This window comes from Polypterus senegalus, chromosome 16, assembly GCF_016835505.1.
Source record: "Polypterus senegalus isolate Bchr_013 chromosome 16, ASM1683550v1, whole genome shotgun sequence".
In the NCBI taxonomy this organism is placed as follows: Eukaryota; Metazoa; Chordata; class Cladistia; order Polypteriformes; family Polypteridae; genus Polypterus; species Polypterus senegalus.
The window spans coordinates 88812392-88826783 of NC_053169.1; the positions used below are offsets into that span (position 1 = coordinate 88812392).

General features: G+C 38.4%; 1 protein-coding gene across 2 annotated transcripts in view; it reads left to right on the top strand.

The window, feature by feature from the left end:
- Nucleotides 1–14392, top strand: part of prepl (prolyl endopeptidase like) — a 51332-nt gene that overhangs the window by 12050 nt on the left and 24890 nt on the right. For both annotated transcript variants that reach the window (XM_039738010.1, XM_039738011.1), the window contains exons 4-5: nt 4130–4330; nt 8801–8927. In XM_039738010.1, coding sequence (XP_039593944.1) covers nt 4130–4330; nt 8801–8927 — 328 coding nt within the window. The remainder of the gene's footprint in view (nt 1–4129; nt 4331–8800; nt 8928–14392) is intronic.

Consider the following 14392-nt stretch of genomic DNA (forward strand, 5'->3'; position numbering starts at 1 on the left):
GAACTGGTTTAGAAAATGGATGCACGGTCCCATTTGTGCTTTTAAGTGAAATCATGAAGATTCACTATCTGACAAAAACATCAGAATATTTATATGGAAAGGCTGGGTAAAGCAATTCCTAGCAGCATTATGTGAAGTGATGAGTTTAATACAATTGCTCCAAATAAAAGAATGAATGATAAGTTATTGCAAGGAGTTTTTTTTGTAACTAACTTAGATGTAATGAAGCTGAGTGATTAAGAGCCAGGAATGATAGTAAAGTACCTACCAGGCAGTGTTAAAATGGTATTTGCTTACTGAAATTACTACAGGTAAAATTCCGTTACAACGAACTCCCAGGAACCAAAAAAATATTTTGTTGTAACGAGATTCTGTATTTGTTACTATAGTGCTTTCTTTAACTTGTGTCCAGGGGCCTCATGTATAACGCCGTGCGTAGAACTCGCACTATAACATGGCGTAAGCACAAAAGCCGAAATGTGCTTACGCACAGAAAAATCCAGATGCAAGAATCTGTGCGTACTCCAACTTCCACGTTCTTCCGCTACATAAATCCCGATCAGCGTGAAACCTAACGCTCGTGCACGCGCTTTATATTACGCCCCAACTCCTCCCAGAATTACGCCTTTTTGAATATGCAAATCAATATAAATCGCTCTTAAGCGCAGCCTTCTGTGAAAAGACAATGGGAAAATATAAGAATTTCAGCGAATACCAAGTGGAGGCAAAGGAAAAACATACTATTTGTTCAAATAAACCGTGATATAATCAACAAAAAGAAGTTGATCCAGTGACGTAGCGTGTTGGAGAAACTTGAAAGCTCACATTCACAAATCACACAGTGCCAGAAATAAAAAAGAAGTCACATATCAAAGTCACCGTGAAAAGCCGAGTTGCACACTGTCTGAGTGTCATATGAAAGCTTATTAGGGTACAGAGAAAAAAGGCACACAGTGGGGAAAAAGCACGAAATGTCAACTTCAATCTCGACATTTCCACTTTAATCACGTAGTTTATTTTGTCATTAAAGTAGAACATCATAAACTTCATCTTAAAATCGTTTAATTAACCAGTTTCTCAAATCACATCGTAATTAAAGTAGCACGTTAAATGCTTTGTTTTGTATTTGATCTTCTATGTGCTCTATGTGTGTGAATCACTACTTGCTTCTTAAACTGGCTCTCATCCTCCAACTGGACACAGAATCCATTGCATTCGTGATATTACAGCTCTCTGAATAACTAAAATACTGAAATGTATACGTGATGTCATTTTCATGATGATAGAAGTTAAAGCACGTTATTAAACATGTGTTTCACTTGATGAAATAATTTATTGCAGCAGTACTCAGGGGCGGCTCTAGGCTTGTGGTGGCACTGGGCAGAGGAAGAATCGGTGGCTCCTTCGCCCGTCCGTCAGTAAGGTAGCTTATGCATGGTGGATGGCCACGTCCGTTGCAGACACTGCATAGCCGCCTCGTGCTCATGACATAAGCATTTAACTTTTGCCGAAATTTGTTGCTGCGTTTTTAGCTGTGTTGTTATTTTCTCTTTCTGTTTTATATTCAATATATATTGGCGTAGCCATCAATGCAGCCAGTGCTTTTCTTTCCCCAAGTAACAGATCGCCATACAATCAGCTCTGTAATAGACGTTAAGCCATCTGTAAGCTTAGCGCCGATTCTTCAAAACGTTTAAAGAACATTGAAATATCTTCGTAGTACATGTTTAATTATTCTATCCTTCACGACACTCCCAGTGAAGAATATAGATTTAAATGAAGTTAAAGTTTTATCTGTATAATTTAATAAACATATTTTGCTGCATTTCACCTTAAAAATATCGTCATCATATGTAAATACGCGCTTTATAAAGTGGCTCAGGTTGTGCGATATTATAACTGTAGTGCAAGTTTACAGTGGGGTGATTGTACTTATAAGTACAAACAGTTCTACAAGGTGCAATTGATTGAATGCATTTAAAGTTCTTGGGATGAAACTGTTTCTGAACCGCGAGGTCCGTACAGGAAAGGCTTTAAAACGTTTTGCAGTGGCTGAGACAGCGTGTGTTTGAAGCTGTATAGGTCTACCAATAATTCCCTTTCCGATCAGCTGCTGCTGTGATTCACACTCAGATACAGTGATATAAATACTCCGAGTGGTGCAGTGAGAGAAATATGGAAAAAGATGATCCGCTGTGGCAACTCCTAACGGGAGGAGCTGGAAGAAGAAGAAGAAGGTGCAGTGAGAGTAACAACACTAAAGTAGTTATGGTATTTGGAATACTATGGTTGTTGCCTGGACCATTATATTGTTACAAGTTAATTACAATCAGATGCATTACACTAATAAACAATATGCGGTTAGTTTCGGTTTATTTATAAAGCCGCGTCAGGAAAATAAGGAGTAACCACACAGGAACAGTAGCACTGCTTTGACGCTGGGTGCCGCCAGTCTGCAAAACTGAGCGGAGAACTTGCGTACGACAAGGTATGAGGTACCGTGGAAAAGTGCGTGGCTTTACGCCAAGTGTAGGTTTTATACATCACGATTTGAACGTGGAAAAGTTCTTACGCAACATTTCTGTGCGTACGCCCCGTTTATACATGAGGCCCCAGGCGTTTTTAATCATTTCAATAGCTTCTTTCACGTTAATTTTAATCTCCCCCTGCCTACAAGTTATGCTAATGATAATTATTCTCAGCATTTCCTTGCGATAATACACTTTCAGGGTACGAATGATGCCCAAATCCAATAGCTGAAGCACTGCTGTGGAATTGGGTGGGCGGAATTCAACGCAAACATTATCTAAATGTGGAAGCATGTTGTGGGGCAGCACAGTTATCAATCAGGAACTGAATCATCCTTCTTCATATTGTGAGGTTTCTGAACTCTTTTGAGACCCCCACTCCCCACCCAACGGGAACGACACGCTGAAGTGTGTCCCGAAGCACGATTGCAGCATCTGTGGAAGATTGTTTGTCCATTGCTGGGGCAGTACAATAGCAGGGTCACAGCGGTGCCGTGAAGGCGCCACAGAAGCAAATCCTAAAATATCGGGCTCTTGCTATAAGTCCTGTCTTGCACCCCAAAACACGAGGCTTAGTCTCAGCACTTTAGCAAAACCAGCTTTATTCATCTTGAAACAGGAACGGCACAGTTATTTATTGTAGCGTGATCTGCCACTCTGCTATACACAGACACAGCAGTCAGGCAGGATCGTGGCCAGATCAGTGACCAAGTAATCCTGTTATCTGCATTTACAATTTATGTGCTCCTAACCTTGCATCACCCATCGAGATATTTTCTGTTTACTTTGGTGGAGAGACCCTCTTTGACGTGCTGTCTAGTAGGGGGAGGTCCCAAGAGAGTATACAAATCTCACATTTTCTTGAATGAGTGCCACATTAATAGGAATGTTTCTTGAACGAGTAACACTGAACCACATAAAAACTGCTTTTTCAACGTCTTCAAATGCAGCAGTTCACATACGTTTGCAACCCAAGATTTTTCTTCTTTTTTTTGCTCTATCTTTCAAGAAAGTTGCCAGTGTCGATGGTGAAATTCTCAGTTCACTGGCAACGTCTTTTTTCTTTTTGCCGCAATTGAGAGCTGCAAAAAATTTAAGTTTTTTTTTCTAATATGAACTGTTATCTTTTTTCGTGTCTGCCGTTTCTATAGGAGGGTGACAATGAGTTCAATTCCAATGGATGTCTTTCAAATGTTGACGAGCAATAAGCAAAAGGTATCACTGAAAACCGCAGGAAACAAAAACGGCAAAAAAAAAAACAAAACAGTATGAAGAAAGAAAAAAAATTAGTGTTTCTGCTTGGGGGATCGTTGTGCACAACTGAGTTGCAGCCACAGAACTAGCTGCTCTGTGGATTATTCATTTAGGTACTTCATTGTAATGAAAGTATCTGCTGAATGTACTTCGTAGTAACAAGATTTCTATGGACTCGTGTCATATGAGGAAACTGTCGGGACCATAAAAATACTTTGTTGTAATGAAAATTTCGTTGTAACGGAATTTTACCTGTATTTGTAATTTCTAGATAATCCAAACATTTCTTGTGTAACTTGGTCTATGTTTTGGTCTGTTTTTTGTTTTTTTTTTTCTTTAAACCCAAGGCCATCAACAGCCAGAGATTTTACTGTCTCTCTCAGCAGTAGAAAGCAAGGCCTCACTCCAACGCATCAGGTTATCACCTGGGGAGAAATTCCTAGCTGCTACAGTGAAAAGTGACCATTCAGAGGAGGCCAGTTGCGTCATTTTAAAGCTAGGTGATAACCCTGCAGTTGCTCATATCCAGAGGAATGTCTTCAGTTTTGGTATGAGTTTGTAATTTTTAGAGATACATTTATGATTTTGGAACTGAGATCTTCAAGTATAAACAAAAATGAAATTTGCTGTTCAGCTTGTGAATGCAATCTAGCACAGTCCTGTCTGGTGTGTTTTTTTTTTTTTAACTCTGTTTATTTTTAACCTCATTTCTGAAATTTGTATGCTAAAAAAGAACTCATTATGCTTTATAAATGCACACTCATGCAATAGTTTAAAGGTTAGCCTTTAACCTTTAGCCTTTGTGATTCTGGAAGCCTAAAATGATGATTTAACACAGTAAAGGGAAAATACCAGTATTTCTTGCGGTAAATTTTGAGAGAATAAGAAACTCGCTGCAACATAAATGTTCACCCATGCAGTATTACATTTCCTGATCATATATATATATTTGTTTTATTAAATATCTAAAACTACAAATATCAAAGGGTGATTTAGAACTACAGTATACCTTTAAACTCACTGATGCTCTTCCTTATTCTAGTTATCACCGAAGATCAACATACATGTACTACATAACAGAGTTATTTAATTAGAAACATTCTCGCTTATGATAAATTATGCCTAGATGTAACCTGACAGAACAAAGTATCCTTTAATTTTAAAAAATGAAATATTTTTCCAGTGAACTCTGTCCTTCAGTGAAACCACTAGACTGGCACCTCATCTGAACTTTGGTGCCCAGAAAAACAGTCTCTGCCAGATTAAGGATAAAAAAGATGTCGATTATTATTGTAAGGATATTATATTTTATATACATGTCTGTCTGTTAGTTTTTTTTTTCAATAATTTGTTTGAACATTCCGGTTGATTTTATGACTTCTCTCTTTGTGCTATGAATCACAGTTCGCTTGTGGTATCGATTTATTTGGTCGAATCCAAGAAACACAGCAGTCCCAGGGGAGGGGGGGCGGGGCCTTCCCCACTGTCATGCCAGCCTCGGGGCATTCATTTGCCTCCACTTAGCTAGCAAACGAGAACTACTTAACGGATTTAGATCAGGTTTTTTTCTGCAATTTGCTTGAACTTTCCGATTGAGTTTGTAACTTCTCTCATTGCACAAAGAGTCATAGTTCGCTTGCAGGAGAGATATATTCACACTAATCTGAGACCGAGGCTGCAGGCGAAGGGGAAGTGTGACATCAGGAGTAGGTAGCTGGGCGGTGCCTTCCTCACTGTCCTGTTTCACTTCTACGTGGGCAGAGCCACAGGGCACAGCCAGTATGTATATATAAATGAATATACTGTACTGTGTAGCAAGTACAGTAAATTAACTGATTTTCTAGATATTAGTTAAAAATGTATTGTTCCTAAATCACAAGTAACAAAAAGAAAAGTCCTTCCATCCTTGTAGCAGTGTCAGAAAGATTTTCCACGGTCTTCTGTCTAAATACTTATAACTCAATGATTCTCTATGTAATTTTTGGTAATTTAAAAATTTTGTCAAGTGTTTGTTTTTTTTCCTTTAGTCAGCATTAGATGTAAGCTCTTTAAGCATTGTTTAGCACAATCAAATTTTATAGCAATACCTTATATTTTTTAATTTCCTTTTTCTTGCGCTTCATGTATTAAAAATAGATTTCTAACTCTTTATAATTACCTTTTTTGTTTATTATTCTTAATTACATTCAGCAGATACTTTTTCAAGCTCAATACTTAATAATTTTCATATAAAGCACATTCATTACAATAAAATGGGTTATTTAAAATTGTTTGCTTGCATAATATACAGTACATTGAGCAAGAACAAACATTTTAAAAGAGAATGTTTCTCTTTTTATATTTTATATTCATTTTTATGTACTCTGTCAGGAAAAAGTAACTACTAGAAATGAATTGTTTTGCTAAGACTCAGTGAATGTAGAAAGTATTCAGACCCCTTCACTTTCTTCACACTTTAGTTTTGTAGATTTAATTTTAAATAGATGCATTTTCCCTTTTTTGCCTATCAGTCTACCCTCTATATCCCATAATGACAAAGTGAAGACATATTTTCACTACGGTTAGCAAATTTATTTAAACTTAAAAACTGAAACCCTTCATTTATTTATTGTGCTCAGGTGCATTCTGTTTGCTTTACTCTTCCTTGACATGTGTCTAGAACTGGATTGGAGTCTACCTGTAGCAAACAGAATAGAATGACCGTATAGTTATTGAGCCCCTGTGATCAGTCACCATCATGGTGGAGGAAGTTAAGCTAGCACAGACTTAAAAGTTGTGGTAGTTCAGCCCAGACACAACAGGCAGATACATGAGGTCCCGAAACACACATTTATTTACAACAAAGTTCTGCACACAACACAGTGCCTTGCACCAAACACCCTTGTGTCAGTCCCTTTCGCTTCTCTTTCGGATTGCTTTTGCCACCTTTCCACCTCTCCTCCCGAGTGTTGCCTTCTTCCTCCCAACTCCGGCTTCCCTGCTCAAGAGAGGTGGCCTCTTTTATAATCACCTAGTTGTGCTCCAGGTGTTTTCTGACGAACTTCCAGGCGGCACTTCCTGGTGTGGTGGAAGTTCCGCATGAGCACCCAGAAGCACTCCGGGTGTCCCTGGAATTCTGGCCTCCAGGGCTCCACAATCCTTTGGGCGCCCCCCCGGTGGTGACCACGGGCCCCAGTAGAGTTGAGCTTCCATGCGCCGTTCCTGTGGCCCCCATACAGACCAGGGCAGTCGCCCTCTTGTGGCCCAGGGGAGGTATAATCCATCTCCTGGTCTTTCCAGGCGTCCCAGCTGGGCACCGATCCCCTCCGTCTGCCACAAAGTACCTGGGGTCCATTTGAACACAGGACTTAATTCAGTGGATAATGCAGACATATGCTGTACAAGAAGAGTCAAATCAGGCTCTTCTTTTGAGGAATTTTAATATGTGTGGCAGTCAACACTGTTATGTACTGAAAGAGTAACACTAGCTCAGGGAGTGCTGTATGTTTGAACAAGTTGGTCAGGAAGGTCAGATCCATTACAGCACTTATCTTGGACCCATTACTGAGTCAATGCCAGAAAACGAATACTCGGAAAGTAGAGGTCATCATCACTAATGTCGATCCTCCCCTTTGTGACATGTTGGCTTGGAGCACCTAAATACTAAAATCATGACATTAGGGCTGTTTTTTGCTCATAGTCGTCAAATTTTATAATGCCTCCACTCATTATGCCCATCTTCACACTGGCACAGGGACAGTATTTCTTTATATTATTATATGATTCTGTTGTATGCATAGTCCAGTTTAAGGACATTTCACCCCCAATAATTCTCCTCCCACACTTTGCCCCTCACATTTTGCCCCCACCACATTTCGCTTTCCACAATCAATTTGCCCCCTGTGGATAATGAGTAGGTTACAGAAATATACAAAATGCACCAAATTTTTGATATCTTCTAATTTATTTTGGTTTAATAAATGCACATGTTAAACTTGCCACAAAATTAACCAAATATGCAAAATGCAATTAAACTTAAAAATATACCTGGAATTTTAAGGTTGACAAAAAGCAAATTATATTTAAGTAGTGCTCATTAAAACAATTATAATGTCATATAATGTTTTGAATAATATGTCAGAGTTCCAATAAAAATTACAGTCCCATTTTCGATTTAGTCTCCAGGCCAGTTGCACCAGCTATAAGTTAAAATCACTGTTATGTCCGTAGTCAAAACATTGAAAATTAAATAAAAAATGTAACAAAATCGTTGTTTAAAACTCAAAGTTGTATGTAATGCCTCTAAGATAATCAATCACATTACGATTTTGAAAATCTTGAACTATTCAAGATTGATTCCAGCAGAAATTACAGCATATTTATTGTTTCTTCGATTGCCTGAATTACCGGCGATTAGTTGTGTAATTTCGAAATTGTGCAGCCCTTGTTGTTTATTTAAAGAATCAGTAAATATTTGAAATTAAACTAGCACAGGTTTCCTGAAATCCCCTGTGCCACCCCTCCATGTCCTCGTTCGTACGTTGCTGATCATTCAGCATTCGTTTGTAAACACTCCACAATTCGATAGCAAAAATGGGTAATTGCCAGCCTCTCCATTGTCTTCTTACAATATATGTATCTTCAAATTAGTTTGCAATCACCATGGCTTCATTGGGGAAGTCGTCAGCTTCAACTAAATCTTCAAATACTTGAATAACATTAGCTGGAGGAATAAATAACAAAGCTGGAATCATCCAAAGATCCAACGAGCAAATTCATGGTCTTGTTTGTATGAAATGTGGGGGGCAACTTTTCCAGATCCTGCATTGTCCTGCGTCTTGTTCTTGTGTAATAATTAGCATTTTTGTATTGCTTTCTATAAGTCTGTCTATTACAGTATGTTATAATTAGGCTTGAATCAAATATATGGTGTAAAAGAGAATAAACACAGTCAGTGTTGTTTTATTTTAGTAAATGGAGAATCACAAATGGTATAGTGGTGGGTACATTCTTTTCAAGTATGTTTCTTTCTTTCTTAGAGTGGGCTAGAGATGAAGTTTTATTTTACACAAGCCAAGCAAATCTGCGATCTTTACATGTGTATTGCCTGACATTTGATAAAGGCTATCCTGAGGCAAGTTTGGTATACGAGGAGCAGGACAGCAGGTAAAGCAAAATCATCTTATATATAAACGTCTACGCGTGGAAGTGTGTGTGTCTGTCTGGCCGGCCCGGAAGTGAGAGGTGGAGTCAGGGGTAAGGGCTCCACCTCCGAGGAAACAGAAAACTCCCTTAGCCACTAATACACAAACGAGACCAGCACGTCAGCAAAACGAAACCTCCGATGAAAGAGGCACTTGCTTAGCCGCTAAAACAGAAGTGAGGCGAGCACATTGGCAAAACAACACCTCCGAAGAAAGACAAAGTCGCTTAGCCACTATTGCACAAGTGATGTGAGCATGTTGGCAAAACAAAACCTCCTAGGAGAGAGACGCCTAGATTAGTTACTTTCAATTACCTGACATCTCTACATTTCAGTTTTTTTTTTTCCCCCAGACAATTTCAATAGTTTCTAGTACCCCGGGCTTACACAGCTAGTTTTAATATATTTTATTATCTCGTGATTTCACTGTAGAAAATCCAGTTGGTAAAGGGAATGGCAAGTCTTTCCAGCTTTCCAATGCTGGCCAGTTCCTCTCTGATCCCTCATGCAGACAGTTTTCCATTGTCATGTAATACTAGTTCAAAAATATCCCTTCTTGCATCAGTACTTTTTAAAGTAATTTCAAGTTTTAAATTTGTATCACCCATGCATCGTAATAAGTTATAAAAAGATCTTGTCCATAGTTCTCTGCAGTTGTTGATGTCTGACTAGTCTCTTAAATGTTATACTATGAGCAAGATGTTTTCTCCTACCCAAGCTGGTAACATGAGTATGGTCTAGCTTGAACTGTTTGTTTTTGGTCAAGTCACAGCAGGTTTCTTTCTTTGGTCTAAACTTTGACTCAGCCTTCCCTTTTCGTCTTTTTCAGCTTTTGTATTGTAGATGTATTATGCATGTTTAGGATCATTGTCTTTCAGCATGGAACTATAATTCCTTAGCATCCGCTGGCTTGGAAAGCTTTTGTAGAATTTATGTTTTCATAATGCTATCCCATCATCTATGTTGTTAGGACAATTAAGCATTCCCAAATCACAGTAGTCCTATTAATGTGTTTCGTAACTTTTATAAGGCTGTTTTTGAAGAATTTATTCTTTAGTAAAATAATGGGAATTGCAGACATTAGTGCAAAAGTTCTACTTGTGCCTTATCTACCAGATTCCAGATGCTTCGTACGTGTTTACATTATAACTCAGTGAAAATGGAATCATGCTACGGCTTGAAATTGTGCAAAAAATTAATGTGCATTAGGCTGTCAATTTGTATTGATGATCAACGTACATAATTTGCTTCATTATTTCTATCCGTTGCTCATATTTCAGCTAAAAAGCATCATTGAAGAGCCACGATAAAAGGATTCTAATAAAAATTACGACAGGAAAACGTCAAAGCCGTAAAACACATCTCAAAAGAATATCTTATCATACATTAGAATTAGGCTCAATCAAAATGAGTCCCAGCCAGTAATCTCGGAAGTCCAAAGTTCAGATAATGAGAGCAGGGCACTAGTTAAGAAGAACAAATGAAACAGTAGTAACATTCAAAGACCATAATTTTCAAAATGTTTAAAGAAGGAAGGGGAGTTGCTGCAAGTCACAGAGCCAAAGAAGTTGCTGTAGCACAGGCACATGACAAAGGTGGTACCATATAAACCGTGCTCCATTCACTAGTTCTTCAAAGTAAAAGCTAAGAAACTGACCTTTCATTTTGTTTTGTTTTAGACATTCATTTGTTAATGAATACTTTAATTAGTAATTCAGTTTGCAACAGTTAGTAGACTGTTTTACCTGAAGTTTTAATGACACTGCAATTTCACTGTTTATTTTTCAAACATTTTATTTAAAAAGTAACACTTTGTTGTGAAGTTGAAGCCTTGTAAACTAGATTAGATTAGATTAGATTAGACTAGACTAGATTTAGCTAGATAAACTTTATTAATCCCATTGGGAAATTCAGATGTTATTAGCCTGATAGCAGACTAGCAGCGGTAGGTACCTAATTCTCAGTAGATGTCTATGCAGATTGGTTGCCAGATGATGGTATATGCACATAAATGTTGGACACATAGATTACTGGTGAAAATGACATACATGCCTATTTATTGGTTGTCTGAGTAACTGGCTAGTCCTCTTATATAATACGCTACTGTGGTTGTTCGTTTGTCTGTCCAGGATTTTAGATCACCTGTAGCTCGCAAACCATTTGAACTATTGACCTGAAATTTGGTACACATGTACTACATGACGTCTACTATCCGCTTTTGGGGTGATGATTGACCTCCAAGGTTATTCCTCTTTTATTTTGATTTTATTTTATTGTAGAATCAACTTTCGGAAGCGGCCAGCAGGGCAGCCGTGCGGCACATGCATATGGGCACCGTTCTCATTCCTACCACCTTTGCCGTCACTTCTCCTACCTCTTCATATCTTAAATCATTCTTGAGGCAGACTGAAGACTTAAGTGCCAGCTTAAGTGAAAAATTATAGAATACAGTGGGATGCAAAAGTTTGGGCAACCTTGTTAATGGTCATTATTTTCCTGTATAAATCGTTGGTTGTTACGATAAAAAATGTCAGTTAAATATATCGTATAGAGACACACACAGTGATATTTGAGAAGTGAAATGAAGTTTATTGGATTTACAGAAAGTGTGCAATAATTGTTCAAACAAAATCAGGCAGGTGCATAAATTTGGGCGCCACAAAAAAGAAATGAAATCAATATTTAGTAGATCCGCCTTTTGCAGAAATTACAGCCTCTAAACGCTTCCTGTAGGTTCCAATGAGAGTCTGGATTTTGGTTGAAGGTATTTTGGACCATTCCTCTTTACAAAACTCTAGTTCATTCAGGTTTGATGGCTTCCGAGCATGGACAGCTCTCTTTAACTCACACCACAGATTTTCAGTTATATTCAGGTCTGGGGACTGAGATGGCCATTCCAGAACGTTGTACTTGTTCCTCTGCATGAATGCCTTAGTATATTTTGAGCAGTGTTTCGGGTCGTTGTCTTGTTGAAAGATCCAGCCCCGGCGCAGCTTCAGCTTTGTCACTGATTCCTGGACATTGGTCTCCAGAATCTGCTGATACTGAGTGGAATCCATGCGTCCCTCAACTTTGACAAGATTCCCAGTCCCTGCACTGGCCACACAGCCCCACAGCATGATGGAACCACCACCATATTTTACTGTAGGTAGCAGGTGTTTTTCTTGGAATGCTGTGTTCTTTTTCCTCCATGCGTAACGCTCCTTGTTATGCCCAAATAACTCAATTTTAGTTTCATCAGTCCACAGCACCTTATTCCAAAATGAAGCTGGCTTGTCCAAATGTGCTTGAGCAGACCTCAAGCGGCTCTGTTTGTGCTTCCTCTGCATCACTCTGCATACAGCATCTCCTTCTGTAAAGTGCGCCGAATGGTTGAACGATGCACAGTGACTCCATCTGCTGCAAGATGATGTTGTAGGTCTTTGGTGCTGGTCTGTGGGTTGACTCTGACTGTTCTCACCATTCGTCGCTTCTGTCTATCCGAAATCTTTCTTGGTCTGCCACTTCGAGCCTTAACTTGAACTGAACCTGTGGTCTTCCATTTCCTCAATATGTTCCTAACTGTGGAAACAGACAGCTTCAATCTCTGGGACAGCTCTCTGTATCCTTCCCTAAACCATGATGGTGAACAGTCTTTGTCTTCAGGTCATTTGAGAGTTGTTTTGTGACCCCCATGTTGCTACTCTTCAGAGAAAATGAAAGGAGGAGGGAAACTTACAATTGACCCCCTTAAATACTCGGATTCACCTGTGTATGTATGTCAGGGGTCACTGAGCTTACCAAGCCAATTTGAGTTCCAATAATTAGTTCTAAGTTTTGGAATCAATAAAATGACAACGGTGCCCAAATTTATGCACCTGCCTGATTTTGGTTAAACAATTATTGCAAACTTTCTGTAAATCCAATGAACTTCATTTCACTTCTCAAATATCACTGTGTGTGTCTCCTATATGATATATTTAACTGACATTTTTTATCGTAACAACCAACGATTTATACAGGAAAATAATGACTATTAACAAGGTTGCCCAAACTTTTGCATCCCACTGTATGTACTAAGTAAATGCAACACAAACACTGACTTAATCAGTTTTAACATGAAAAGATGCCGACAGAAGAAGTGGGCCGCTAGGGTTTAGAAAAGAAGAGCTGCTCAGGAAGCAGCAAGCATATCAACCTCTGAGCAAACAGATGCTAAACATACAGAGAAAGAGGATGAAAACTAGGAATGCTCAAGTCAAGTGTATTCACTGCACATTATCGTGCAGTGCACCGTTACTGGTGTCTTTATAATCTCAGATTCTGCCTGTTATTATGATAAACAGTTGCCATTTCTTTGAGCATGGCTTATACCTAAAGTTGAAAAATATGTGGGTATAATCAAGAAAAATACATTTTAGGAGGATATTATTGTCCGTTATCTATAATCAGATGTTAAATGAGCTATAAGCATACGTTCATACAGGCCTCTTACTTCAACTGAACAATGAATTCATGCACAAGAGGGCAATACTGGAAATGAAGGGGAAGAGCATTCAAAAGTGATGCCAGGAAGTGTTTGTTGGCAAAAGTGGTTTTGGGAACTTTAAACAAACTACTTAATGATGAAGGTGGAGGCAAAATATCAGGATGAATTATATATAGTATTAGGTCATCTTCTCTATTAGCTAATCAAATAAACTTGGTCCTAATTGTCTGTGCTCTGTAAGGTTCCTTATGATCTCATTATGTTGTTACTTTTCCAGTTCAGTGACTCCTAAAACATGTAACTTCATTAGAACACACCCCTGTTGACCACAAACTTGACCTTAATTAACAAACACCTCTACCCTAACTGGCACAAAATAAACACTTGAACTTCAATATTACTACTGAACAAACAAAAATTAAAGTTAACAAAGAGATCTGGATAATAATTAGTTAGACATCAAATGTAAAAGAACAAGATTAAATGACTAAACCAACTGAAAATATAAACAGAGTGCCAAAATGAAAACACAGAAATATGCCTTAGTGCCAGCCCTAGAAAAGTAAAAGAAAACATTCTCTAAACTAAGAAAAACAAAAAATAAAATAAAGCTAAACTAGAATAGAGCAGGACAAACTCCAAGAAGTAAAGTATATATTTAGAAAAGCACAAGACTTGACAAAGTAGACTGTCCCCACTGGAAATTGTTTGGTTCATCTTTGTTGTAACCTTAATAAAGGGTCTGAAAGGCATCAATGCTTGAGCAACACACAAGTCTCCCACCAAGGTAACAACCATGTAATTAGTGAGCACCAAAACCGCCTGGGAAGAGTTCAGGAGGCCAAAACACCAGTAAAGAGACAAACTAAATGCCATATTGACATAATAGTACAATAGTACATTAGATTAGGATTATAAAAGAGTGAAAATGGGAAGCCATGAGTGGAGTCCAGCCAAAAT